The sequence below is a fragment of the Vidua chalybeata genome, chromosome 24 (genome assembly GCF_026979565.1).
Source record: "Vidua chalybeata isolate OUT-0048 chromosome 24, bVidCha1 merged haplotype, whole genome shotgun sequence".
NCBI classification, from domain to species: domain Eukaryota; kingdom Metazoa; phylum Chordata; class Aves; order Passeriformes; family Viduidae; genus Vidua; species Vidua chalybeata.
The window spans coordinates 3,228,909-3,250,676 of NC_071553.1; the positions used below are offsets into that span (position 1 = coordinate 3,228,909).

The following is a 21,768-nucleotide window of genomic DNA, read 5'->3' on the forward strand; positions in this document are numbered from 1 at the left end:
AGCACTGAGGGAAGGCCCTTATCCACACGAAGATGCCACCATCCTCCTCGGCAGCACCAGAGTGAAGCTGGAGCCACAGGGGAGCTCCCAGAGTAGATCCTGTGTCCCCCTCCCAGTGACGCTTTCCACGGGACATTTTTGTGGCTCACAGCACCTCCAGCAGAACTTTTTGTTTCAGGTCATCTCAGGTCCAGCAGCACTCAGGGACTGGGGCCGTTAGTCCCCTCCCCAGGCCACAAAGGAGCAGCGACTTAATGCAACCATTAAACCTGCCAGCCGCTGTAATCCCACCTCAAACCGGTAGGATCTTAAAAGGCTGAAATCTTTGAAATCACTCAGCCACGGGGTACAAAGGAAGAACAGTTTAAAAGGCTGCTAAAGCTCTCTGCATTCAGACCTGCTCTTGCTCCAAGCCCTGCACTCTGCTCCCCATCCATCTCCTTTGGGGAAGCGGCCACAGAGCTGAGAGCCCTCCCCAAAATGAGCCCCCAGGGCACGCTCACAGCCCTCTGCCAGCCAGAGCTGAAAGGAGAGGAGAATTTCAGAGAGCAAGAGAGTCACGAAGTGGTTTGGTTGGAAGGGACCTTGAGGGTCATCTCCTTGCAACCCCCCTGCCGTGGGCAGGGACACCTTCCACCAGACCTGGCTGGTTTTTTCATCTTGCAGCAATGAGGATGGGACCCACTTTCAGGGGGACACAGATCTCAGGGGTATGTTAAATTCAACACTGTCACCCCCAGATATGACCACGATGCTGACTCAGTGTGACTGCCCAGGCTCCAAACTGGTTTTCTGGGGAGTGGTCAGGCCAAGCTGCATTCCCATGCCAGCCTCTGGAGCTGGTGGAGGGATCACCCTGGTCCTGCTTGAAACTCTCCCCCCTCCAAAATCGGCCTGCAAGATCAGCCAGGTCCTGAAGACCCTCTGCCAGCTGCTGCCTCACATCTGCACAGAGGAGCTGAGCAGCCTGGGGTGGGCACGGGGCTACCTGGGACACCTGGCACAAGCCAGAGCCCTGGAGCTGGCCCATGCCAGGCTGTGGCAGCCGCCCTGGCCCCGCAGCCAGCCCCAGCACGGCACAGGGGAGGCAGCAGGGGAGGCAGCACGTTATTCTTGGAAACCAGGAGGTGAGGTCATGCTGCCTGAATGCTGCAACTTGAGGCCAGACGAGCGGGGCCAGTTGTGCTTGGAGAGGAGCCTGACTTCTGCAGCGAGGGCCGTCTGCAGGTCGGGAGGCTGCCTGTGCCCCGAGCAGGAGGAAAGGGTTTCTGAAGGAAGGAGGGCTCTTCCCGCTCAGTTTCTCAGCAGACAGCAAAACCACAGCAAAAGGATGGGTTTGAAAAGAGCCAAGCCCTTGGAGCACCCTGGTGTGGGGCACAGGAGCCCAGCAGGAAGGCTGAGAAGATGGCAGATCCTAAACCTGGAGTGAAGCTGCTCCTGTGCCACAGATCAGCCCAAGGGCCGCTTCCGAGCCGGCCGCTCCTCTGGATGCCTCCCACGTCCCTGCACCACCCTGCAACCCAGCAAGAGCTCTTCCATCTCAGCAGACACCACAGCACATCCCAGAGCTGTCTGCGAAGAGACAAGTCACCAACTTGATCCTTCAGGCTTCCCCAGCAGGAACCTCCTGGGAGTTTTCATCACCTGTGCCCACCCGTCGTGTTCCAAACGTGCCAGGAGACCTGGCTCCCAGGCTGCACAGCTTCAGTGATTGTTTCAGTTACTATTTACACGTTGTTTTGGCTGTTTCACAGCATGTGTCTGGCAAAGCCCAGCCTCTGCTCTGAATCACTCACTACCCGAGGCACAGCCATCACCTCCACAGCCCCGTGAACCAGCACTGCCCTGCAACGAGGCTTTCCTGCTGTGTCTGTGGAAGTGATGGCACAGACAGCACTAATCTTGCCAAAGGCCAGCAGGGCTCGGTGTGAATGGCAAAATCATGGTTTTACCTGGTGGTATTTGGCTATTAAATCACACATCCAGGGGCTGTTTTCATCCTGTGTGCCACAGGCAGCTCAGCTCCTCAGCCCAGTGCTGCCTCTGACGTTCAGTAAATCACTGCATCTCAGTTCTGAAAACATGGGAAACGTCTTTTGCAAGACCCATGGCTGATGGCATTAGATCATTACGGAGAGGAAGAGCCCCGCCACTTCCTGAGCACATACCAAAGAGAAAACCCCTGCTCCCGGCCTTATCAGTCCATCACAGTCGTAGCTCTGACTGCTCAGAACATGTGAAGTGTTTAACAGAGATTATGGCAAATCCTAAATCGCTTAAACAAACTCAAACCCCAAGTCAGTAGACTCCTTTGGTCAATGAGATAATAAACCACAGCTTTGGAAAAGTCAGTGATGTCACTGCAGTTTCCACAGCTTTTCAACCACATCTTGCACAGAAGGCCACAGCAAAGAAATTTCTGATTATATAAAATACATGGCAGAACTAATTAAAAAAACATCTCTCCACTGAGAGAGGGCCAGAAGAACAGCAGACACAGCAAGCTGTTTCCCATGAGCACGAGCCCAGCATCTCCGTTCACTCCCTCACTTGAGGGATGTTTTCCCAGATGGATTTTTGGAGGGACACAGCATTTGCTGCGGGACACGGGGTGCTGCGGGACACGGGGTGCTTTGGCTGCACGAACTCACTCGTCCACAGAGCTGCTCAGCCATCAGCTCTGAGCTGCCTGCCCTAATTCCACAGCAGGCACCATCCCAGAACAGCAAACCACAAGCACCATCCTCCTTCCTCCTTCTCCATCAGGGGAGCCATCACTCATGGGTTATCAGATGAGGCCAAGAGCGAGACTGAGAGTTTCGCAAACACGCCCCAAAGCACCAAGGATGCTCCAGAAACAGGAGCAGCCTCCACGGCCCTGAGCTCCTCCAGCCCTTCCAAAGCTCACCAGTCCAGGTAAGGATCTCCTGCTTTGAAGCTGTAATCAGCAGCGAGGTTTGTTCACTTATTTTAGAGGAAACCTGCTCCACAAAGAGCTCCATCATGCAATGCATACAACAGAGAAAAACTCATCACCTGTAACACCAGTCCCCACTCTCCAGCCTGGCTTAGCTGCCCTTTCCTCGTGGAATTAAGGCAGCCAGCCCAAAGATTAGTCTTAAAAGTGGAATTTGCAGCAGGCAAAGAGCCCTCGCTCCCAGCCCCACCACTGCAGCCTGACCACAGCCAACCCTGCCAAGTCAGGCCAGCAGTGACCTACATACAGCAGCCTCCACAGAAATTACAAGGCTAATTTTGCCTAATAATAAATCACGCCAAGGTACAAGGAAGAACGGGGTAAGGAACCAGGCGTTTCAGCTCCATTCATCACCTCTCCCAAGGCTTTCTGTTCCCACCCTGCAGCAGCTCATCGTGCTTCAAACAGGGTCAGGTCACGGGTGGCTGGGACCATCCGTGGCTGCTTCACACCAGGTAATTCAGGGATGCCACACTTCAGGTACCAAAAAAATACAATAAAATTGGGGGTGGGAAACAGAAAGATGAACAAGAATCTATAAGAAAAGTAGAGGAATCTCTTGTTTTCACCCAGGTACTACACAGCAAGCAGAACTACCACCCATTAACTCTCACACAGCATCATTTTATTTAATGATGTGTCTCTGCCATGGACTATTGCTCTGGAACGAGGAGAAAATTTGCCTTAATGTTTTCACTGCTGCTAGAACACTTTCCCCAAGCTCAAGCTCTCCTGGAGCACTGAAAAGTTCTCTTCAGCAAAGTGACTCCCAGCAAAACCCTTACCAAAGCCATCTCTTGATTTGGGAGGAAGAGCTTTAACAGCACAAGAGTTGCTCGTGACCCAAGAGGAAGCACAACATGACCAGAAGACACCGTTCACATCAGGGAGGGACACAACTGCGTCTCATCCCCCAGTGAAGGATTGCATCATTATACAAGATTTTGGAACAGCAAACCTAAAGAATGACACTCCAAATGGAAAGGTTCACTGCACAACCAAAGCAGGCAGCAGACAGATTTCAGCTGTGGCTCCTGGCAATGGGCCATCAGGATTCTTTTAAGCATCATCTGAAACATGACAACTCGATGCAATCACTTCTGTGGATCCTGCTTTAGGTCATCTTTCCACTCTGCTGCAGCCCATGAGTAATTTGGACCCAAATACCTCTCCACAGGTCTCTAGCAGAGACGTCAGCCCGGCTGCGTACCCGAGGAGGGCATGAAGTCAGCACACATCATGTCTAGGGCAGTCACCCACACCAAGTTTGGGCTCTGCAGCTCTGCCCAAATATCCCAATGCAGTAAGCCAAGCCTGTAGCTCACACTCATGAGGGCAGGACGAGAACCCACGGGCTCGTCCCAGAGCCCAAACTCGCAGCGTAGCAGTTGGGAAGGTGCTGGAGGGAATCACTTACAGTAGCAGCTGTGCTGCTCTTTGAGAAGCCAGGGACATGTCCAACCACTCAGCTGAACTCGTCCCTCCCCGTCAGGGACGCCAGGAGAGGCCAGGACAGGGGACAGGCAAGACAATCCCTTTTCCTAAAAGAGATTCAGGGTCGAATATTCCTCACCCCGCAAGAGCCACACAGACACTCTGCGTCACCCTCCTACATCCCAGCCCTGCACTCCAGGAGTGTTTCAACAAGCCAAGGGACCCGTGTGACACGTGACACAAACCCTGACCCCTCGCTCTGGCACGGGCAGCGTGACAGCACCAGTCCTGTGCCCCAACCACGGCGGGCAGAGGAACCTCCGGCCTCAGCCTCCTCCATCCTTCCCCTTTCAGGGCTGCGAGAGGGAAGTGCTGGGATCTGTGCTTTAAATATGTGACTCAACTTCAGAGGCGAGGAGCCCGTCTGTCAAAACAGAAAAGGATTTCGCTAATTTTCAACCCAATGAGATGACAACACAATGTCACCCCGGAGTACAACGCGGGGCGGCTCACGAGCAATGTCTCTGGCATTTCTGAAGGAAAAGCCAAACTTCCATCACCCAACTGACCCCACTTGCTTAACCACAGACATTCAGCACTGTACCTTGCCCACCCCACCACCTCTGCAGCACAACCTGTACCCCCAAAGCCCCACGCTCGTTCCCTCACTCGGGTCAGGAACCCCAGACACCAACAGAGGGGCAACTCTAAACACAAAAGAAGAGGGGTTACGGGTTTAGGTGGAGTTACATCTTTAGGTGAGGGTTATGGGTTTAGGTGGGGTGTTTTTAGCCTTCCCAGTTCTCGGGGTAACGCCAAGGATTGGAACAGCTCATGTGTGGGCGCAAATTGCACGGATGCTGGAGAACACGGCGCTCCCACCGAGCAGCCAGCCTTGCTCCCGCATCACCCGGCGTGTCAGGAACCATTCAAACTTCCCCAAGCCTGGCTGGCAGGGAGACACGCTCCCCTCTCTGCTCGTTTGAAAACAAGGAGAAGGGCCGCATCACCTAGAGCGTGTGCTCAAACACACCGTGCAGCCACTGTTTATCCACGCCTGTCAAAGAGAAGCAAGTTAGGGACAAGGGGTAACATCGTAACGCTGAAATATTCCCGGTGGGAAGCGGGGGAGGACAGCCGCTCGGTGTTGGAGCCGGGAGGGGACATGGCACGGGGACAGCGAGCAGCTGCCCGTGCGTACAGCACACACCACGAACGCCCCACGGAGGAAACCCCACGTTCCGCGCTGTGTCCCCCACGCTCGGGGATGCGTTCCAAGGTGTGCATCCCCCGGGGGGGATCCCAGCCAGGCCACGGTCTCCTCTCCACTCCTGCCCACCCCCCCCAACCCCCCCTCGGGCTACGAAGATGTCATTTCGCTTCGTTTCCCACTACAAAGCTGGAAAGCCGCGTCTCGCTGCTCGTAATGGGGGGGGGGGAAAGACGAGATTAAAGCGCGGCCGGAGGGGCGGGCGGCAGCTCATTGTCCGGCCGGCCCCGCTGCCGCCGATGGCCCCCCCGGGACCCCCTTCCCCCCGCAGCAGACACCTTCCATCACTGTCAGCAGCGCCGCTGCCGCTCCCGGGCCCCTCCCGGCCGAGCGCCCGCGCGGTCCCCGCGTCCCCCCCGGTCCCCGGCGCGGGGTCCCCGCGCACCTTGAGCGCGAACTTCTCGCCGCTCTTCTTGCTGAAGATCTCCAAAACTTTCCCGTTGATGCCGAGCCCCAGCACTTGCGTGGTGACCTTGTAGTCGTCCGTGATGGCATTCTTCCGGATCTGCAGGCCGCCCTTCCCCGGGAACGGCGGCGGCCCGTGCGGGGGAGCGGCGGGCGGCGGCGGCGGCGGCGGCTGCGGCGGCGGCGGGCTGGGGAAGCCGGCGGGCGGCGGCGGCGCCCCGGAGAGCATGGCGGGCACCGGGTGGGCTCCGGGCGGGCTCGGGGAGGGCTCCGGGAAGGCTCCGGGCGGGCGGGAGGGCGGCGGAGCCCCGCGGGCCGCGCGGGATGGGCCGGGGGTGCGGGGGGTGAAGCAGCAGCGCCGCCGCCGCCGCCCCCCGCCGGTGCGCCCCGGCCCCGACAAGAGCGATGGCTCCGGTGCGGCGGCGGCTCCTCCTCCTCCTCCTCCTCCTCCTCCCGCCGGCCCGGCTCTGATGTCAGCGCCCCGGCCGCCGGGGGAGGGACGGGGCGGGGCGGCCCCGGGGCTGAGCCTGCGCCCGCCGGACCGGCCCCGCCGCTGCCCGAGGGGCGCCGGGGGGGCTCGGTCCCCCAGGGGTACGGGAGACCCCCGGCCCCGCCATGGCCTGTGTCCCCGGTCCCCCGGAGCCGGCGGTGGGATGGCAACAGGTCGCGGTGTTCCCAGTGTCCCTCCCGTGAGAACAGGAAAGACTGCTGGCAAAAGCGTGGAGCGACAGGACAGGGGGGAATGGGCTCAGGTTCAAAGAGAGAAGGTTTAGGCTGGATACTAAGAAAAAAAATCTTCCCTGTGAGGGTGAGGAAACCCTGGCAGAGAGTGTCCAGAGCAGCTGTGGCTGCCCCATCCCTGGAAGTGTCCAAGGCCAGGCTGGAGCAGCCTGGGACAGTGGAAGGTGTCCCTGCCCACGGCAGGGATGGAATGAGATGATCTTCCACGTCCCCTCCAACCCAAAGCATTCTGTGATTGCACGATTGAACCAGTAACAGCGTCCCACCCACGCCTGGCGTCTCCTCACTGCCCCGAGAGCATCCTGGGGTGACAAAGGCTGCTCTGAGCACGGCTGGTGGTGCTGCTGGTGCCCAGCACCTCATCCACCATCGCTCCTTCTACAACCACGTCCCAGGAAGACAAGAGGTGTAACCAGCACCGCAGCACAGAGAGCGTCAGGGGATGAGAAGCAAGTCCAAAAACAGTGAAGCCTGTCTTGATGAAAACAAATTAACTCCCATGTCCGTGTTCATCCCAGAATCCAACAAAGATGAGGCTAAAAGAGAAGAGATCCACACTGAGGTGCAACCTGCCCTTGAACATCCAGTAAAATCCCGTGAGCATTCCTTCTGCTAGAGTGCCACAGGAAATCAAGGTATTTCATTTATGGATGTAAAAGGCACACTGATAACCCCTGTTTTCTTAGTAAAGAATGTTTTTTTTTGACATCCATCCCTCTTGCCCAGCTGTCCCACAAAAGGCAGGGAGTGTGCCCTGGGGAAGGGATGAAGGAACATCATGGTACACAGGATGTACACCACGTCCTCCACAAGCAGCTGCCACCACAAGAAAGAAGAATCCTAAAAAGGTCCTAAAAGGTCCTAAAAAGGGACAGGACAGTGAAGGGCAGGACAGGGAAGGGCACGCTATGGCCTCTGTGTGTGCCTACACAAAGGCAAGGCCACCCCACAGCAGGAGCCATCTGCTCCACCTCCGCCACCTCAGCACCTCTGAGATCAATAAAATCCTCTCAGGTTTTTTAATCAAGCCAATAAAAGTGCTCCCAGTTTTCCAGAGGCAGTTCTTACCCCGTGGCTGATCAATAGCTGGGCGAAGCAGCGGATCCAGCTAATCAAAGCACGTCATTAGCAGCAAGAGACTGAGCGTCTGTCAGGAGGTGGCAGTGACAGTCACCAGATGGGAGAGTGAGTAAACCTACACCAGCGCTGGCAGCTTTATAAATAAAACTCTTGTCGAGCTCCCCGTGCCTCTCACTGAGTCCTGAGTTTCCCTGAGAAAGCTGGAGAGCAGCAGAGGCCTTCCCCCGCTCCTGGCTAAGCGTTGGCTGTGAGATTTCCCACTTGGAAAACGGATTCATTCAGCATCTCCCAGAATCTGATCCTGCACCCTTCACCCCAGCTAACAAGGGGTTTCGGGGGTGGCAGTTAAATCCAACAGGCCCTGTAAGCACAGATCAAAGCTGCTTCAAAGCTGCTGCTCTCTGGGGTTTTCCCAGCTTTGGCGTCCCCTTGCTTGGGCTCGTCTCAGCACGTCTGGGGAAAGGAGCCTTTTAAGCCAAATTCTTCTCCACAGAGGAATCTGGTCAAAGGAAAATGACTGACCCATTTCGTCGCTCCGTTTCCTCTAGTTTCATTCATATTTGCTTTGTAACCCGAGCCTTCAGCTATTTCAAAGATAAACACCAGTCCAGAGGAGGCACAGTTTGGGAGCCTCGGGTCCTGGGTTTCCCATGGAGTCCTCCTTGGTTACTCACCCGAGGCGAGGGCTGGGCTGGCTCCTCCTCACAGCCTGGGCCCCCTGGAGCTGGGACAGCAGAGCCCCACTTCCCTCTGCCCGCAGGCTTGGGGGGGTCAGGAAACCACATCATTTAATCACAGAATCGTGGCAAGGTTTGCCTTGGAGGGGACTTTAAAGCTCATCCAGTCCCACCCCTGCCATGGCAGGGACACCTTCCTCTATCCCAGGTGGCTCCAGCCTGGCCTGGGACACTCTTAGGGATGGGGCAGCCACAGCTGCTCTGTGCCAGGGCCTCCCCACCCTCACAGAGAAGAATTTCTTCCCAATACCCAATCTAAACATCACATCTTTTAGTTTAAAACCATTCCCCTTCTCCTGTCACCAAGCCTCTTCAGCACCTTTTAGTTTACCTTAATTTCTAAGGTAAATCTGATGCTTGCAGGGAGATTGTCCTTGCTCTGTTTCAAGTCGTGCTTGCTGATAAATTTAAGCTTTCTCCTACAAAATTCCTGTCATGGGGGCAGATGTTTCTCTCCATCATTACACCTTCCACAAGGTAATTGCAATGACAATCTTCTGCTGGAGCCAGTGGGAAGCAATGAGCCCTTCGGTGGGAATTTATTAAGAAATAAAGAATTTATTAAAGAAATAACCGTGGAGGGGCAGGCAAGAGAAGGCCCAGTGTGACCATAAATATTTGATTTGCAGTTCTGTGCCCCTCACAGCAAAGCTGAGCAGTGAAAGCTCACTGAGCAGTGGAGCCTCGGTGAGGCAGAATTAGAGAGATTCCCCCAAAATGATCCAATCTGTCCTACAGACGGGACAGAGGGGTGCCAGGTCCCTGTTCCGGGGTGTCGGGGACTCCCTGCCCGGCTCGCAGCTCATCGCCACCAGCCGCCACGAGGTGGCCCCCGGGCCCCGCCGGGCCCCGCTCCGCCGGTGGCCGCGGGACGGGAGCGGCGCGGAGGCTCCGGGGTCCCCAGCCCTGCTCAGGGTGGGACCCTGATGTGCCACCTCTCCCCTGGCTCAGAGAGAACCGTCCCGGCTCGCCCCACAGCACGCATTCCCGAGGGAGCTGGGTCAGAGGAGGGCTGGGCTCAACCTTCTGAACCTTCTGGATATCAGGAGAAGGTTCTTCCCCCTGAGGGTGGTGGGGGACCACATCCACCCACGCCCTTCCCACACACCCCACAGCTCTGCACAGCAGAGGAAGAACCACCATATGGGGTCCAGCATGGGAACAACCCACCAGATTTTGCTCCCTTTTGCTTCCCTTTTGCTCCCAAAAAGCAAGCAAACAAACAAACAAAAAAACCCCCACCAAACAAACCAACTCAAAAAACCCTCTATGAACACCAAACCCAGCAGCAGTGACCTCCAGTTCTCAGCCAAGAGAAGAATCATCCAGGTGAGAATGGAAACTGATTTTTCCCTCCTTCCACCCCCATTTCCACTAGGGAACAATCACTGGCTGGCAGCAGGCTCAGCCTTTATGTGACAGAAGTGGCTGATCCATGAACGTGCTCTCCATGGCAAGTGATAAACCAGATTGTTATTTGATTTTAGCAGAGTTACCAGGAAAAAATAGACCACGAAGATGAGGGTAATGATCATCAAGGCTCTGTGCATCCTGTTCTTCTCCCTGGGTGGATCTGTGGGAGCACAAGGCCAGTGAAAAGCTATCCCACCTAAAAAATGATAATTCCTTTAAATAATCTTTTTAGGAGAGAGGTAATAGAGTTGAAAAGATGTTGTTAATCACCATTACAACTATCAGTGCCACTTGTAAAGCAACGGAAAGAGTGAAATAAGCACAGGAGGTAGCACTGAAGTTGCACCATGGTTTTTCCCAGCGTTCCCGGAGCTCCAGCTCAGCTCCCGGCAGCTGCTCCGCTCTCCCAGGAAGCGGCTGCATCCCAGTGCCTGGAAGTGATCCTTGTGCATGGCTTGCAAGTCTATTTATAAAGCACTGTTGGATCCTTCAGGATGAAAGGAGCTATTCTAACTCGCGTTTATCTCCCAAAAATGCAACCACAAACTTTCTCACGCTGCTCCACTCAGGACGAGCCTGAGAAATGGCATTTTTATGGAGTCCCTCTCTCCCAGCCGTGCCGGAGCACGGGGTGGGGCTGGCTGGCAGCACCAGCGCCTTGCCAGGGATATTTACCACGGGCACCACCCTTCTGCGGCAGCAGGAGATGGAGCGATGCCCCTTGGCACACGGTGGGAAGAGGCAGCAGCTCCAGGGCCGGGATTCCCGTCGGGGATTATCACCCGCGGGCCCCGGCGTTGCTGACATTCCCGAGCGGGATGGCTCCCCAGACCCTTCCCGCTGGGCATTCCCGAGCTGAGCCCATGATTGCGAGACATGTCAGGAAATACTGCTCAGGATTAGAGCTGTCTGCCTGCCGGGAGTGAGGATTTTCCTGCCCCTTTCCCGGCCAGCTGGGTGCCGGGCACAGGGCAGGGGACACAGCACGGTCCCTGGACCCAGCAAGGGGACAAACCAGCGTGTCCTGGGTGACCACCTCAACCAGTGACCCCCATCCAGGGAGGCTTCAGCACAAGGCAGGACAACACTAAAAGCACACAAATTCCCCCAGCACTGACCCCTTACTCTGCTTTTCCCAACACAAGGATTTTTCCGCCTGGAAACCGGATCCTGATTCATTGCCCAGCAGATGATGCCAAATGTACTTCCTCAAGTCACAGTCACAAAACCCGCCACGCACAAATACAGAAATGTACAGGCCCTGAAATAATCGGCTTTTAAAGGGGTGGAGCCCAGCTGCCAGGTGAAAGCACAGATCTCACGCCAGGAAAAACCCAAGGCACAGGCTGGGGCAAAGGGACCTGGTTTTAAGGCCAGCACCGCTGTCCCTGGATGGCAGAGGGGTGACAAGGTGAGACCCTGGAGCAGGAGGAGGCTCTTCCCACCAGCTGAACCCAGCCTGGCACGGCCCCATGAGCCCTGCATGGCCGTGCCACCTCCCAGAGCCCTTCCATCTGCTGGCATCCACACATAACCCAAATCCCCCTGCTCTGCCAGCAGAGAGGAGGCATTTGTGTGACAAGATTATGGAGATTAGCCCCATTAGCATAAGCAGCTCCTGGGCTGGCCCTAATCCAGAGGGACATATGCAGCCCACGCTGCTGCTGCTGCCCTGCCTGTCCCGAAGGACCTGTGGCAGCTGGGGGACACGACTGTCACCCATGTCCCCGTGTCAGGGTGGGCACCGTGCGCCAGCAGGGATCCACAGATCCTCCCAGCTGAGCCCAGCCCCTGCAGAGGGCTGGCCACAATGAGGCAGGGCTTGGGGACAATCCGAGGGTGGCAGTGACTCCACCCCACCAACACAGCCCTGGGACGGGGGATGGGGACAATCCCAGGTTGGGGACAATCCGAAGGTGGCAGTGACCCACCCCGCCAGCACAGCCCTGGGTCGGGGTTTGGGGACAATCCCAGAGGTGGCAGTGACCCCACCCCAGCAGGACACCCCTGGGTGAGGGGCTGGGGACAATCCCAGGTTGGGGACAATACCAGGGGTGGCAGTGACTCCACCCCAACAGCACAGCCCTGAGACAGGGGTTTGGGGACAATCCCAGGCTGGGGACAATCCCAGGTTGGGGACAATCCCAGGTTGGGGACAATACCAGGGGTGGCAGTGACTCCACCGCACCAGCACAGCCCTGAGACAGGGGTTGGGGACGATCCCAGGTTGGGGACAATACCAGGTTGGGGACAATCCCAGGTTGGGGACAATCTCAGGCTGGGGACAATCCCAGAGGTGGCAGTGACCCCACCCCAGCTGTGCAGCCCTGGATGAGGGGTTGGGGACAATCTCAGGCTGGGGACAATCCCAGAGGTGGCAGTGACCCCACCCCAGCTGTGCAGCCCTGGATGAGGGGTTGGGGACAATCCCAGGCTGGGGACAATCCGAGGGTGGCAGTGACCCCACCCCAGCAGCGCAGCCCTCCCGCCCCGCACAGGCGCTGCGGGCAGCGGGGCTGGCAGGGCTCTCTCGGCCCTTCTGCGCAGGGTGGAAAAACACTTGGGCCACCGAGCGCGAGGCTAAAAGTGGCCGGGGTCAGGGCGAGCAGCTGCCGGGGCCGTGCTGGAAGGGCCGAGCCCCGCAGGGGCCGGAGCCGCCCCGGCTGCTGGGCCGGGATTGCGTTGCAGAGCCCCGCGCTGGCATGCGGAGCGGCCAGAAATAAACCTGTTTGTGTAGCAACTGCAAACACAGCAACGGCAGCGAGGTGAGATGGATGGGACTCTCTTCTTTGGGTGTTTGTTCGGGGTTTTTTTGATTTTTGTTTTTTTGTTTGTTTGTTTGTTTTTTGGGGGGGGAGTGGAGACATTTGTTGTAAAGAGGTTTTTGCTTGGGATGTGAGCTCCCCGGAGCATCCACGGGCTGCAGGTGGCAGCAGGATGGCTCCGTGGAGGTCTGGGGCTCCCAGCAGCATCCTCACTGCCCTTTCAGGTACCACAGGCTTTGGGATGCTGGGGTGTGTGGAGAAATGCTGGACACAGCACAAAGCAGAGGCAGCAGAATGCAGGGGCAGGCTGGAACCAGGTGTATCCCAGTATTTGGGAGACATCACTGTGTTCTAGTCCCTTTCCAGCTGTTATTGCACCTTGTGGACAAGGAAAGGGAGTCAGGAATGATTTGGGCTGCTTGAGATGGACCCCTCAGGAGCCAGGACCCACAGACCCCTGCAGTGGCAGGAGGACAGAGCAAGCTCCAAGGTCAGCAGACAGAAAACAGGGAAGATGGCCTGACCAAAGTGTCCAAACGAGTTCTGTATAAAATATCCATCCTGCAAGCACGGGATGAGGCACAAGGTCACCCCGTGGCTAGGACAGAGCAGTGACAAAGCTCCCACCTCCCACACCTGCCAGCCCTGCTGCTGGTGGCACTTAATCCCCTGGCAGTGCCATGTGGGACGAGCGCTGCAAATGGCATCAGGGAGGGTGGAGGCAGGGAAAGGAGTGAAATTGGGCCCACCAAAAGCTGCATTTGTTGTGGCCTCGTGGGAAGGTGAAACATCTTTCTGTAATGCTGCCAGAAAGGGCCGTGGAACGAGACCAGAACCTGGGAAAGCAGCTCATAAAGGCCAATTTCTCCACGGTGTGTAACTAGACCCAGCAGTAGGTGATGCATGAAGCTCTGGGTTTAGCTTAATAGGGGGAAAAAAATCATCAAAGACTATTTAGAAAGGTTTGTGTCACCCTGGTGCATTTCCCATCACATGGGGATGTGTCAAAGGACCACACTGAGTCCTGCCAGTGCTGAAGAGGGGCCTGGAAATGGTTATAGCAAAGCATGTGATCCATTAGACAGGGGAAAAGAAGAAGAAAATCCAGCTTGGACATTCTGGCTCTCTCTTACCTCTCCTGTCACTTTACTGTTCCTCCTGGAAGCACAGCCAGTGCCCCTGATGAGGAGTGAGATGGCCAGGGAGGTGAAACACTGCGGCCGGGCCGTGTCACCAAGGCCTCGGCAGCTCAGCCCCACGCAGCTGGCACTGCTGAAACCTCCTGAATCAGCACCAGCTGGCTGGAAAATGAAAGCTGGGCTGTTTGCTCCCCTCTTGCACCTCCCAAAATAACCAGCAGCTTCCCTCTCCTCGCCCCCTCCGACCACACACACCCCCAGCTCCCCCAGCAATCAGCTGGCACTGCCAGCGTGTCTGGCCCCCTGCTCCCTGTGCCCCACCAGGACCTCGTTAAGTGGGCATTTTTGAAGATCACCAGGCTGCAAATGTCTGAGAAGTGTTGGAGAACACAGCTCTGCCCTCCCAGTGCCCAGGGTCCCGTGTGGAGGTCGTGAGGTGCTGTGGGGCACGTCCAGCAAGGAGGAAAATCAGCTCAAACCACCCTCATTGCTTCCACTTTTATCTCATCCAAAGAAGAAACAGAGCATAAAAAGGTGGGCAGCACATTTCTCCAGGCTCCTTCAGGAGTTTGAGGAGCTGCAGGAGCTGCCCAGCTCCAGCCTCTTCCTGTCCTGGGTCAGACAGGACTCGACAGCATCCAGCCCAAACCATGCCAGAGGCTGAGCTCCACACGGGAAAACAGCAACGAAGGGAATTGTGCAGGGGATCTGCGGGGGATCTGCAGCTCCTGTCTCAGAGAGTCAGCCTCAGACAAAAAAAAAATCATCCCTCTCTGCGTGCTTGCCTGTATTCATTCGTGCTTGAGGCTTTGGGAGCAGAGGAGCTCTGGTGTAAATTACTTGCACGACCTTTCCTGTTTGATGACTTTACAGCTGGCTGCTCACACCTCACATATAATTCCATTTATGCCATCCATCATTAGCACCTGCTGGAGAGCCTGGCAGCTCCTGTGGCTGGTGCTGCTGTCACCGGGGGCTGTGGCAGTGGCAGGACACAGGACGGGGTCACAGGGAGGTGGCACTGCCCTGCAGAGCCCCGGGCAGGGCAGGACATGGCCAAGGACCTCGGGCATTCTTGGTCAGACCTGGCACAGGATTGAGTTAAATCCTTTTTTTGTCTTCTCCTTATTTTCCACCCACTTTGAGCTCTGAGGCTCCTGCTGAGTGTGGCAGGGTAGAATCAATTTTCCCAATTCTTTTCCCTGCCCTACAAGATCATCCTCACGTGGGTGCCCACCACAAAGCCCTTGAAGGCCGCAGCAGCTGAACTCCACTCTGCCAGCAGCTTCTTGGTTATGAGCTCTTGCATTTCCATGGCCTCACAGCCAAAGAACCACCCAGGGCAAGACCTGGCTGTGTCATTTCTCATCTGGAGAGCCCCTCGCTCACATCCCCCCGCCCAACACACTGCAGGTGAGGTGTTCCCACAATTAGACCGGAAGAAATTCCTATTAAATCCAGCCCGCTTTGTGTCAGCGCTCCGTACCTCCAGCAGTCCCTTCTGGGGGCTAATCAGACATGTGCTTTATTGCTCTCAATCCCTTCTCGGCTATGCTTAATTACACTTAATTATTGTAACCCCGGTCTCTGCCTTCCTACCTCCAACCCACTAGCCCAGCAGATACTGCTGTGCTTGTAGAGCCGAATTCCAGAGCTGCCGAGGAAGGAATGCAAACCCTTACATGGCTCTGCTCCTCTGCCAGCGGCTGGGGCTGCCTCTCCCTCGGCTTTAGAAAGCTCCTCTCAGCGTTTAAGAATGGACAGACTTAATTCGGGCAGCTATTCCATCCGCGCAGACAAAGGAAACAAGCCGGAGCACACTTAAGGAGCAATTATTTAAATCCCCCTGTCTGCGAGAGGCGGGGGAAAGACGCTCGTGCCAACAATCCCCTCTCCCTGCCACATCCCAAACTCTCCTGCCACTCCTTATAAGTTCAGCTTTCCCCAGATGTCTCTGTCTGCATCTGCACCCAGGAAATCACATTTATCATTCCCCTATAAACTCTGCAGACCACAGGAAAAAATCTGGTCAAGAATACGTGTTCATTCCTGGGTTTTACACCCAAAATCCAAGTGAAGAGAGCAGTCTTCAGCGGGGAAGGCGTTTCTGAGCATCTGTGCACGTGGCGGTCCCAAAAAGTGTTTGCAAAGCTCATTAGGGTAATTTGACAAGAGGAAAGGAAACAAACCCCGAGCTGCCACCACTCCCTCCTTGCCCGTGCCACGAGGAGCTGAGCTCACAAAAACCATCAGATGAATCATCCCAGCACCAGCGCTCCGAGCCTGCTCGCTGATGCTTAAAGAAAACATAATTAGGGGGAAAATGCTCCCCTTTGGTTCACACAGCCCCTGCCATGGGCAGGGACACCTTCCACTAGCCCAGGTGGCTCCAAGCTCCACCAGCCTGGCCTTGGGCACGTCCAGGGATCCACAGGCAGCCACAGCTGGGCCTGGGCCTCCCCACCCTCAGTGAAGAATTTTTTTTCTAATATCCAATCTAACCCTTCTCCCTTCCAGTTTGAAGCTCTTCCCTCCTGTCCTGTCACTACAATAATTAATAAATAATAATAATTGGAATACACCACAGGATTAACAAACTCCAGGCTCCCCATCATGAGGGGTTTGGAACACAAACCCTGTGAGGAACCACTGAGGGAGCTGGGGGTGCTCAGCCTGGAGAAAAGGAGACTCAGGGTGAGCTCAGCTCTCTCCACAGCTCCTGGAAGGTGCCTGTGCTCAGCTGGGCTTGGGCTCTGTCTGCAGGAACTGACAGAACCAGAGCACACAGCCTCCAGCTGTGCCAAGGGAAATTTAGGTTAGATGTTAGGGAAAAGTTTTTTACAGAAAGGTGATAAAGTTCTGGAATGGCTGCCCGGGGAGGTGGTGCAGCCACCATCCCTGGGTGTGTTTAACAAAGCCTGGATGTGGCACTGGGTGCCAGGGTTCAGCTGAGGTGTTGGGGCTGGGTTGACTCGATGATCTTTCAGGTCTCTCCCAGCCTGGTGACTCGGTGAATTCTGTGAGTCCTTGTGCAGATTCAGGTTTTTACCAACATCCCTCAGCATGATTTTGCCAGGCAGAAAGACACAGGCTCAGCTTTGGTGTTGGATTCCCCAGCCCTTCACTGGCACCAAACATGATTTCCCCTCACAGCTCCTGGTGCAGCTCAGACAGCAGAATTTGGGAGACAATCCCTTATCATGTTACATTAACAAGCATTACAGCAGGGCAGATAAATTTATTTTTTTAATCTGAGGTGCTGTGCTTGAGAAAATGTCACTCAGAGAGCGTCCCATGGACTCAAGCCAGGCTGAACACAGAGCTACACATTCATATACATATACCACAAAGACATCTAAATCTCTACATATATATATTTTTTTACTGTTTTCAGCTTGCAAACTTTAACAATCAGGTATTTGTTGTTCACCCACATTAAAACTAGGCAAAAATTCACTGTGTTGTCTGCACACTCTGTATGTGTAACATACGTGGTTTAATCACCCAGGTTGTAGCTGGAGACTTTTTATTGGAGCATGATTTCATCTTCAAACCATCCCAATATCCACTTGTGTACAGTAAGTTACCCATTTATAGGTTTCTAATAAAAGCAAATCTTCCCTAAGTGGCTATTACTGGATTTCTCCTTTCAGCCTGGGGATAAGCAGGATTCTGGGCTTTAAAAAGCTCTCTAGTGGGCTGAATAAGAAAGTGACAACTGAAGAATGTCATGGCAAAACTCTGGTGTGTTCTAATTACAGCACTGTTAACGAGGGGAACATTTGTCAGAGCAGAGCTTCATCACGTTTAGCACAGACACAGAAACCTCCCGCTCACACAGTGACAATTTTCTCTCCTCTCCAGGCAGATGCCACAGGAGGTGGTGTCTGCCAGCACAAGGTAAGTTCCACCATCTGGAAATAATTACTATTTTTTAATCAAGGACTTTAAGGACTTTGCACACTCGATTGCTAAAGAAAATGATGCATTTATTTTCTTTTAAAAATGACCCAAAGTACAACTTCAATAAATCTGCTCATTACATTTAGGTACATAGTTTGAGACTGATTGATTTCCAGAATGTTCCTCCACAGTTACATCCACATGCACCTCCAATGTTTTCCACATTCCCCACCCTATCACACCTCATCACAATATTTGTAATAAAAAGGCAAACCTGCAGATTCTGAGCACGCTGACATTTAGCTGGAACATCTGCAATGTGTAAGAACCCCTGAACAGGAACGTGGCTGCAGCGAGGCAGATGGAGGCTGGAAAAACCCTGAGTGCTGCATGTGGGGGGCTCTGGGACAGCACAGGCTGCCCCACCCTGCCAGCCCCTCTGATTTGGAATAAAAAAATCCAGGAAAATGTTCTGGAGCCACAGATTTGTCCTGGTGCAGAGGGAGTTACAGAGCTGGAGGCATCGGTGGCGTTTTGGAACATGAGAGCTCTCTAATGAGATGTAGGAGATGTATTTATTTCCACAAACTTAAATTAATTTAAAAAAAAAAAAAAAATCAAGTGGTGCCTGTGATTTTCAGGCTCTGCACAACTCCCTGCCAGGAGGGGACAGCCGGGGGGATTTGGGATCTTATCCCAGGGAACAGGGACAGGAGGAGAGGGAACAGCTCAGGCTGTGCTGGGGAGGCTCAGGGTGGACACCAGCAGGAATTTCCTCATGGAAAGGGCTGGAAGGGGCTGCCCAGGGGGGTTTGGAGTGCCCATCCCTGGAGGTGTCCAGTGACTGGACCCTGGTCTGGGTGACGAGGTGGGCATCAGGCACAGGCTGGAACTGATGATCCTGGAGGGCTTTTCCAGCCTCACGATTCCAGGATTCTGTGAAGCACCAAATACAAAATCACACTGCCCAACAGCCAAAGCTGCCAGGCACCCACAGCTCGGAGCACTCGGCACCTGCAGAAGCCCCAGGATTTTTCATTAAAGTCTCTGAGCACGGTTTGTTTTCAGTCTCAGCTGGTGCTGCACACAAGTCCCACAGATCTTTCCATATTATTTCAGCTCTCCACTCCCACAAGGGAATTAAACTTTGGCAGGCAGGGGATTTGTATCATTTCAGCAGAGATCTCTGGGTGCAGCATCAGCCGTTTGCTTGTGTGCCTGGGATTAGCAAGACATTGCTGAGATCATCATATATACGTTTCACAGCCAGGACAGCTTTTGGTATTAAACAAGTAAAAAACCCAGGAGAGCTGCAGCCTGCAGCCCTTTAGAAAGGACCCTGTGTTTGTTTGAGAGGTAGTTCTGAAGATGATCATCATTGCAAAGAAGTTCTGCAACTGCTTAAAAAGTTTTCAACTGCAGAAAAACCCTTAGAGGTAAGAAAGTTTGTAAGCAATCACTCACTCTTCCACAAATGTTGTATTAAATCTGTCCCATTGATCTGCTGTGAATTCTTGGGTCACTGGTCAGCCAGGACTGCCATTCCAGCAGGCTGGGAGGATAAAAAACACCAGTGAGGAGCGTCTGTGGTACCCAGAAAATCTCTAGATTTAGGTTTGGGTCTTTCAGATGTGCTGCTCATGCACTGTCGTTGATTTATACAAAAATATTGCTGAGCCAAAGAGCTGGAACTGCAGCCAGTGAACAGTTGTTATTTGCACCTCTCACAGGGCAGTAAAACGCTCTAAGGAGCATTTTAAAACCAGTGTGGGTGACTTTCAGAAATGCAGACATGATTTGCTGTAAACACAAGTGATTTGCATGTGTTCTGTGGTGACTTCTGAGGAGAACACGACTGGGGTGCCAATGCTGGCAGCTCAACAAAGCAAAGCTGCCTCAAAAATAAAAACTGCTCTTTATCTATTCAGACATTGTTAATTTTAGGCTACTTCCAACATTCTCAGCAGTAGCACAGCTGATGATGTGATGGTTTGTGGTGATTTCAGAGCTCACCAGGGTTTGGCTTTCCCAAAAACAAGTGTGACTTTGAGGTTTGGCCATATCTGGTGAGCACAGCCAGCGAGACCGTGACCGCCCCTGATAAATGACAGTGACACAGCCCAGGGTCCTCCACGTGGGGCTTGGACAACTCCTGCTCCAATTCACAGGGAACTCAACCACTCCAGGGTTCGCAGGGATGATTCCTCAGAGGAAATTTATTGGCTCACCTGGAGGGCTCTCCCAGTTTGGGAATTCTGCATCCAACAATTCACCAAAAGCAAATGTTTTATGAAGAAATTGGGGATTAGTGATTGGAAACAAAACCCCAATATTCTCAGCTGTGTTTCCTGGGTTAGGAAGAAATTTCCAGCCCAGCAAATATCTGCTGAGGCTGCTTTTCCTTCTCACCCAAATTAGCAATTCACTTAACTACTTATTTGATTTTCAAATATGGCAGTACCAAGTAAGTAAAAGCAAGTCTTAAACAAACACCTTGTGCAGTCAGGGCAGTCAGGGCATGCTGAACACATTTTCTAGATGAAAAGCCTTGGTTTTGCCAGTTAATTGCTTTATCTGCAGCTTCACAGCCCCAGCCTTAAGCAAAATTACTCAGTGTGCACCAAAGGTTGCCACAGGGGGAGTTCCCTCACAGTCATTTCTTCCCACAAGTCACAGAATTATCAATATTACTCTACACTTTTTATAGACAAAATGGTTTTGGACCAGGACCCTGCTGTGTGTTCCTGAGCCCTGTTTGTGAGCTCCCAGCACACCACCACTGCTCCTTCTGCCAGGCTCCAGCACCATCATGTCTTCTCTACAAAATCCTTTTCCATGCATCTTTCCTACCAAGCTACTGCTCCTGAAAGGTTCCTGTCTCCTCTCTCACCTGGTGTGTTTTGTTAGAAAGAAATGCAAAGGGCAGAAAAGGAAGGAGATTTCTGAGAACGTGCCAGATCTATTAGAGATTCTACTAAAATCAGTGGTATCTTCTGCCACTTCCCTCCAGAATCCACTTCATTTAAATACAACTTCACTCAGCCTAGCAAAATAAAAACTGCCAGCCATGTGTTGTTGTAAGTGACCCATGGGCAGCCCATCCATGCTGCTTGCTGCACGGATAAGGGCCAGACTGTTATTTTAATATCATTACTAAGCTCATTGAATTGACACTTGTGAAAAAAACAACTCAGAAAAGCTCCACACACGAGAACCTCCATTTCAGCTCCTGGGAACCTCAGTTTGAAGTCCTTTGGAGCTTTGGCTGAGTCTTTTTGAGGTTTTCTGCAGGCCTCCACCCAGTGCTGTAATGACCCAGAGCAGCCCCATCTCCTCAGGGGAAGGGTCTCCTACTGAACATTTGCTCACCTTATCTTTAAAATCACCCCACTGACTCCTTTGTTTGCATACTGAGAGTCTCTTTCATTTAGCATTCAAAACCTGCTGCAGAGAAAAGTCCTTACATTTAAAACCTTCTGTTCATAAAAGCTCTAAATTGCATTTAAAGTCCTGTTCAGGCACCTGGCAAGGGATCAGATGGTTTTGGAGATGGACTCGGGCCACGAGGCTGCAAGAAGGAACAACCCCAACGAGCTGTGCTGTGGTTGTGACAGGTCACACCACCCTGGCATGTTCTGGGAAGATAAAGGAAGAGGAAATACAAGCTCAAGGAGTTCAAAAATGAGAAAATGTAGGCACCCAAAGGCCTGAAGGAAGGCAATTAGAAACAAAGCAGCTCTTCCCATAAAATATTTCCATTTGGATCCGCCAGTTCTTGCACCTTATCAGTCTTTCCTGGTTATGTTTCCAGAGATTTTGTTGAGATTTCAGAGCACACTCCCAATTATTAATGTGTGTCTCCCCCCTCCCTCATTTTCCAGTCACAACCCTGGGCCTGAAAAAG

The 21,768-nt window shown here is 53.8% G+C and overlaps 1 protein-coding gene across 1 annotated transcript in view; it reads right to left on the bottom strand.

Annotated features, from left to right (window-relative positions):
* The window catches only part of MAPKAPK2 (MAPK activated protein kinase 2), a 28,767-nt gene extending 22,308 nt beyond the window's left edge, over positions 1-6,459 (bottom strand). The window contains exon 1 of the mRNA XM_053964232.1: positions 6,067-6,459. Coding sequence (XP_053820207.1) covers positions 6,067-6,315 — 249 coding nt within the window. The 5' untranslated portion in view covers positions 6,316-6,459. The remainder of the gene's footprint in view (positions 1-6,066) is intronic.
* Between the last annotated feature and the right edge of the window lie 15,309 nt (positions 6,460-21,768).